Here is a 6,365-nt window from a genome sequence, read left to right on the forward strand (position 1 = left end):
TTAATATGGTCAATGCTGTACTGATTTTTTAAAGTAGCTCCCTCGATGTTTTTTAATCTAACACATTTGCCAGAGATTTTATGAATGGTGTAGGGACCTGAAAAATCTGGATCTAGTCTTTCTATCTTCCTTCCACGTTTCCCCATGTTTGGGAGAAGAAGTTCATCTCCAACATTGTACAGAAGGGTTTTGTACGTCTTCCTTTTGTAATTTTTGTGACTTTGCTATATTTTCCTCTACAGTTTTTTTTTTAACTTTGTCTTGTGCGTCTCTTGTGGAAGATACACTGTAACTTGACTCCTCTGGGAGAATGATGGAGGACAGCTAAAATTTTCAAATTTTAATTAACAATTACAATCACAAAGGCAAATAAAGCATGTGAAACATGAACTGAAAAAACTATCAATAATAACTATTTTTTAAAACTAATTATACTACTATAAAGCTTTGAACTCATGTTGCCACAAAGATAGACTCCTATCATATTTTTTATTATTAACACTTGTTATTATAGTCACTTTTTACTCTTGATGCACTTGCACAGGTGAACACATTATACTGAAAGGTGTCCTCGCCATTGATAACTTTGCATAAAGATACAAATATAAAGAAATAATAATTAGTCACTTACCTTATCTGTAAAATGTGTCTTGCATTTAGAAACTAAGCAGAAAAGATGCTGCAGCCAGTATCGATATGCACACTTTCTAATTAAGATTATATTTAATTCATGCACAATCATAGTAGTTGCATGAACAGAATTCTCTAAACACTTACCGGGACTTCAACAGGAACTTCAGAAGGATATGTTGCTTCTCTCCCATACATTAAACGGAATGGTGTGTATTTGGTTGTGGTGTGGACCTTAGACCTCAAAGAAAACAGTGTAGCATCCAGATAGACATTCTGTTGACTGTTGACTAATTTTTTGAGGGCTCTACATGTAGACAATAAAGCCCCCCCCCAAAATATTGACAGTGTTTTAAAAGCTATTGAAATGTTACATGGCATCTTCGAAAACGTTAGAGCACTTTCGCAAATATGTGATGTCTGGCTAATCGAGCAGATATTTAAAGTTTGCACAGCACCATTCTCGCATGAAAATATCTTAAAAGTTTATTTTGTGACCCAGAAAGAGTAATATTTCAAACTCCGCCCCTCTGTGTTCCTCCGCCACTGCCTCGTTTGAGTTTTGGACGAAATGCATTCTGGGATATTGCATTTTGTCATTTCGAGCTGATTGGAGACCAAAACAGCCAATCAGATTTTTTTTTTTTGCATCCAAGTCTGTGATTGGTTGGTTTTGTGGCACAAATATAAGGGTGTACAGAAAGAGTTGAACGCACACAGGCAGAAATGTTGGGCGTGCAAGCAACACATTGCGAGCGAGCACAAATGCACAAACTGAGCGAGAGGGGCTGCTATTGTGTGTGTGTGTGTGTGTGTGTGTGTGTGTGTGTGGATAATAGCAAACACTGAAATACGTTTTTTGTACGTAGCAATGAATTTTGTTCACTCAAATTTAGCTTTTCTTCGCTCAAAATAAATTTCTCCTTAAAATGCAACACTTGCATCTGCAAATTTTTTTTATATGCGCTCAATTTTTTTCTACGTGTGCTCAGAATAGAGGCACAAAAATAACGCATTAGTCCCATGGCTTCTTCCTTTGTTTTTATCACTTTTGTGGGGATCCAGAAATTCTTTTATTGCTGCCATATAACCTGCATTATTATAATTGCATTAATAACATTCTTTACAGTATTATTCCATTTATAATATTTCTTACAGTATTAAGAAGAACTACTAAAAAACATAGAATTATAAAATCAGAAAGGCTACTAATGTAGCAGGGTTGAGATGACAAAATAGTTAATTAACACACTTTATTAACAACCGATGATTAAAATGACCAGACTCCCTACCACAATGCTACCCTAAAACAATCATAGCTTGATAAAAAAACAAACCAAAAAAACCCTAAACAAAATAGTGGAGACTGGCCACTTGAGGCGGCAACCTACAGGGAGGAGTACCCAAGGGTGCCACCAATTACTCACCCATGTAATTTACACTAAACTCTAAACTCTAATGCATCAGGGAGGAGACTCCACCTCACATACCCAGCCCCTCAACAAGCGGCCGCACCTCCGTTAAAGCAATAAAACAAAGCATAAAACGTTAAACAAATTAGTAAAAGAGATCTACATAAAACAAATACACCCCAAGTTACTGTTCTCTAGAAAAGCATCACATAACAAATAAAACAGCATAAGACAAGACAGCAGCAGTATAGCACAATCCTGCAACAAAAGAGGGAAACAGTCGTCAAGGTCCACCCTACTACATGCCACATTATGATAAACGCAAGAGTCCCACTTACCACTCTCTAAAGGGCAATACTTATACTGAGTAGCTTCCCTGGAGAGATCTGCAGCGCTTAGCTGCCTAATGCTCTCGGCCACCTTGGATGGACAAGACTGCCAAATGCCGCCATCTGGTAGTGAATCGCAGCTTTCTTATAAGCCCACTAATTGTTAACTGGGAAGGTGTGGATGTTAGTGGTGCGTTCGTGGACATCACGTAAGATCCTACCCCAGAATCTACTTGGACAAACTGCCCGAAATGCATTGAGAGAAACATTTCATTTCAAGGATTTTGAGTCATTCTGCACTCCAGATGGGTTAATTGGGTTACAAATTTTAATCAGATTAATCATGATGATGGATTAATCCGTGTTGACGCGTTAATTTAGACGGCACTAATAAAAATAGATCTCTATTTCCTCACTCTAAAAAATGTTTTGTTGGCTCAACTCTTTAAGTTACAAACGTTGCATATTATTAAGTAAATCCAGCAAGTAAATTTTAGGTTTGGCTAACACAACTGCTTTAACAAACCAGCATGATTTACTTTGACCTCCAAACACATAATTAAGTTTAAGCAACCTAACATTAATTTAGATTTTCCTAAAATATCAAGTTGAAAAATTACATTAGTAATTAGTAAAAAATGACATTACTCTAACTCATTTTTTACATATATTTTACTCTATCCTATCCTGCAAATGGTGTCAAGTTTCTAAAGTAACTTTTCTAAAATCACACATAGCTATTTCATTTATTCCAACTGATTAAATAGTTTATTGGAAAAATTTTTCCAAGTAATGCAATTCCGTGTCATACAACATAAATCAAAGAGCAGCCCTTTAACTGTACTTCAGTAGAATCCCTCCACAAACGACCTCAGTAAGAAAGAAAATGTAGAATGTTTATTACCTGGACAAGGTCTGTTTAGTGAATCAGAAGCCAAAACATACCAATTCACTCCATTTTCTTTACTCCACAATGGTGTCTTCAAATTCCGATTGACTGAACACACCAGGCAATCAACATTGTGTAGAGTCTTGATAGCTGGGAAACAAGCAGAGCAATGGGGCCTGATGATCAACTTTGAGAACCACTATAAAGATTTGTAAATGTATATTAAATAAAACAGTCAATAAACTATGAAGTCTTCCAAATCACAATAATTTTAAATCATGCCCTTCTAAAATACCTCAGAAAACAAACATTACAACGTAAGGCAATTGGTTTTTCAAATCTGCTTATTATTAAGCATTAACTTTAACCTATCAACTTGGTAAATATCGCAGAATAATAAAAAAAAAAAGACAAAACTTTTAATGTTCAACAACACAACAAAGGTAACGTATATAAGCCCCATTATTAAGGAACACGCTTTGGGCACATCAAGGTCTTCCAGGACAGTTGTTCCTTCAATCACAATTTTAGGGTGGAAGAAATGCTGCTGTATGTCTGGTGACTACATTGTTTACCACTTCTTCTGGGAACTGTTCCTCACTATCCTGCCAAGTAGGTTAAAAGGGCACATGTCGTTTTGTTTTTTTTTGTACCATTTAAAAATAAAACAAAAAAGTGAGACTTACCTACCAGCTGTTCTCTGAAGAGATCCTCCTCTTTTTTTTTTTCAGATACACCATCAGGCAACGGATTGCGACCTCTCTCTTTGTTTCCATCGAACTCTGTAGAATAAAAAAGAAAACAGTTTACTAGGCGAAAAGTCTAAAATTGTAAACTTATGGGACTTGCAGTGTGTCCACTGTGCAGTGTGTGCAGTCTGGTCCAGTTTTTAAGAAGGTTGTTTCCAAGTTAACAGTGGTGATCCTTTAGAATTCATTATTCAGCTGTGAAAAAAGAAGAAGAAGGACACAATTAAATAGTACAAAATGTTAATATAATACACAATGTCACCTGAGCAATGGCGGTACATTAGCTAATATCCAATACACTGCTGTAATTTTTCGCTTTTTTTTTCTTGAGGTGCCAAGCGGATTACACACTTCAAACTCATCCACATACAAAATGAGGGAAATGGCTGGACTCTCTCCTGATAACAATTTATTGTACCGTGACAAGTGACAAATTTTAATTATAAGTGGAAAAACTGACAATGTACTCTCTTATTTGTGAAGCACGTTTGCTAGCTAAAAGTAATGGCTAGCTAACCTTTTTTTTAAAAAAAACAAAAACAAAAAAAAAACAACAACAACTCTACTCTACTCTGCTAAATTATGATTAAAACTATCAAATTTTAGGTCTTTAAAGATGACCTTACCTGAAGCCAAGTGTACAAATATAACTTGTAATTCATCTATTTAGAATTCAGTGCTTTGTTATCTTGCCCAACACAGTTTCGGGAAAACACACCTCAACTCCCACAAAGTGAGAAGAATGATTCTTGTGCCCGTGATGATACAAACATATGCTACGGGGTTGCCCTGTGCTGCATGCATGGTCTCATACAAACCTATGGCTAACCAAAGTAAACACCAGAGTGACAGATGTAAGTAATTACAGAAAAAAATACATTGCCTTTTACTTTTGTAGAGTAACAACTCAAATAACAGGCTAAGTTTCAATGTGCATCATGTAGCTGCCATTGTCAGACTAAGCTTACACAGTAAACTTATATACTGTAGATGCTGACGTACTGCAACTTACAACACGTGCAGTTGTTCAGGTGTTGTGGCAAAAATAAAAACAAAAGAAACCCTTTAACCACTTTTAACCCCTGACTTTGACACGTCTTTTTATGTGATATCTCCTGGTGATTAATAAATTAACAGGATTTACTTTGATGAGTTTCTGTTCAGGCTCAAATCGGTTAAAGGGTCTCAGTGATGAAATACTAATAATAACTCCCCAAAAGTATCGAGTCTGTTTTGAAAATGTAAGGAGTAGAAAGTTCAGATATCTGTTTAAAATTGTAGGGAGTAAAAGTAAAAAGGAGTCACAAAAAAGTACTGAAATCCAGATACCAGAAAATTGTACTTAATTATTTACTGCCCGACTCTGGAGATGAGGAGAGGTTTTTATTAGTCGTTGATGTTAAAGTGTTAGAATTGTCATCAGTTACTATGAATCTATGTAATCAATATACACTAATAATGTAACATTACACAGTATTAACCTGAATGAATTTTGCCTCCTGAGGGTTACAGCTGTGAATGATGTCATCAATGGGCATTTTTTTGTGTTTTTATTTGTGTGTCCTCAGTTTCCCAGCATGCCCTGGGTGTGGTGGTGGAGGTGAATGAGGGGGAAAGATCTGTCCTGCTGCCCTGTCAGTACTCTGGGTTTATACCTGAGAATCCCACAGTGATGTGGACTCGCAGTGATCTCCATCCCAAATCTGTCCATGTGAGACAAGACGAAACAGACGATCTCAGAGGACAAAACCAGCGTTACAGCGGGCGCACATCAATGAGACCTGATGCTCTGGACACTGGAGACTTCAGCCTCACTCTGACAAAACTAACAAAGACTGACAGCAGCATCTACACCTGCTCCATCAGTGATGGGAGAGAAGAACGGAGACTGAGAGATATCCAGCTGCAGGTCAAAGGTCAGCCACAAACACCTTGTGTACAGGTCAAAGATCCTTCACAGATATTGAGCTTTAATCCTAGAAACTGAAGCAAAAATTGATCATTGAGATTTTTCATCCAGTTAGTCCTGATGTAAATATTACGCTCATGTTAGGAACCACTCGAATATGTGTGCGTATCAGTGTGATGTGTAAATCAGAGTGTAGCTAGTAACTGTAGTATTCTTAAGGGTAGGTTTTTTAAATTTAAGATTTAACACATTACATTTATCAAAGATTGTCTACGACAGCTGGTTGCTGACATGAATACCTCAAATATGTTATCCTACACCAGATCAGATGTTAGAAGTTATACACACTACAGAAGAGGACAAATTATTAGCCCGCCTATGAAAGTCAAAGGAGCTTGCAAAGAAAAGCGTCTGGACTTCTTTAAGTTGCTTGAAGACGTTTCACCT

At 36.7% G+C, this 6,365-nt stretch overlaps 1 protein-coding gene across 1 annotated transcript; it reads left to right on the plus strand.

Moving 5' to 3' along the window:
* Positions 1-4,642: 4,642 nt before the first annotated feature.
* Positions 4,643-6,303, plus strand: LOC121812950 (butyrophilin-like protein 1). The gene is made up of 2 exons (XM_042216225.1): positions 4,643-4,863; positions 5,578-6,303. Exons 1-2 carry the CDS (start codon positions 4,752-4,754, stop codon positions 5,994-5,996), a joined length of 531 nt encoding a protein of 176 aa, XP_042072159.1. The 5' UTR covers positions 4,643-4,751; the 3' UTR covers positions 5,997-6,303.
* The last annotated feature ends 62 nt before the right edge of the window (positions 6,304-6,365 follow it).

This window comes from Haplochromis burtoni, unplaced genomic scaffold (genome assembly GCF_018398535.1).
Source record: "Haplochromis burtoni strain Fernald_Lab_line unplaced genomic scaffold, NCSU_Asbu1 Contig_973, whole genome shotgun sequence".
NCBI classification, from domain to species: domain Eukaryota; kingdom Metazoa; phylum Chordata; class Actinopteri; order Cichliformes; family Cichlidae; genus Haplochromis; species Haplochromis burtoni.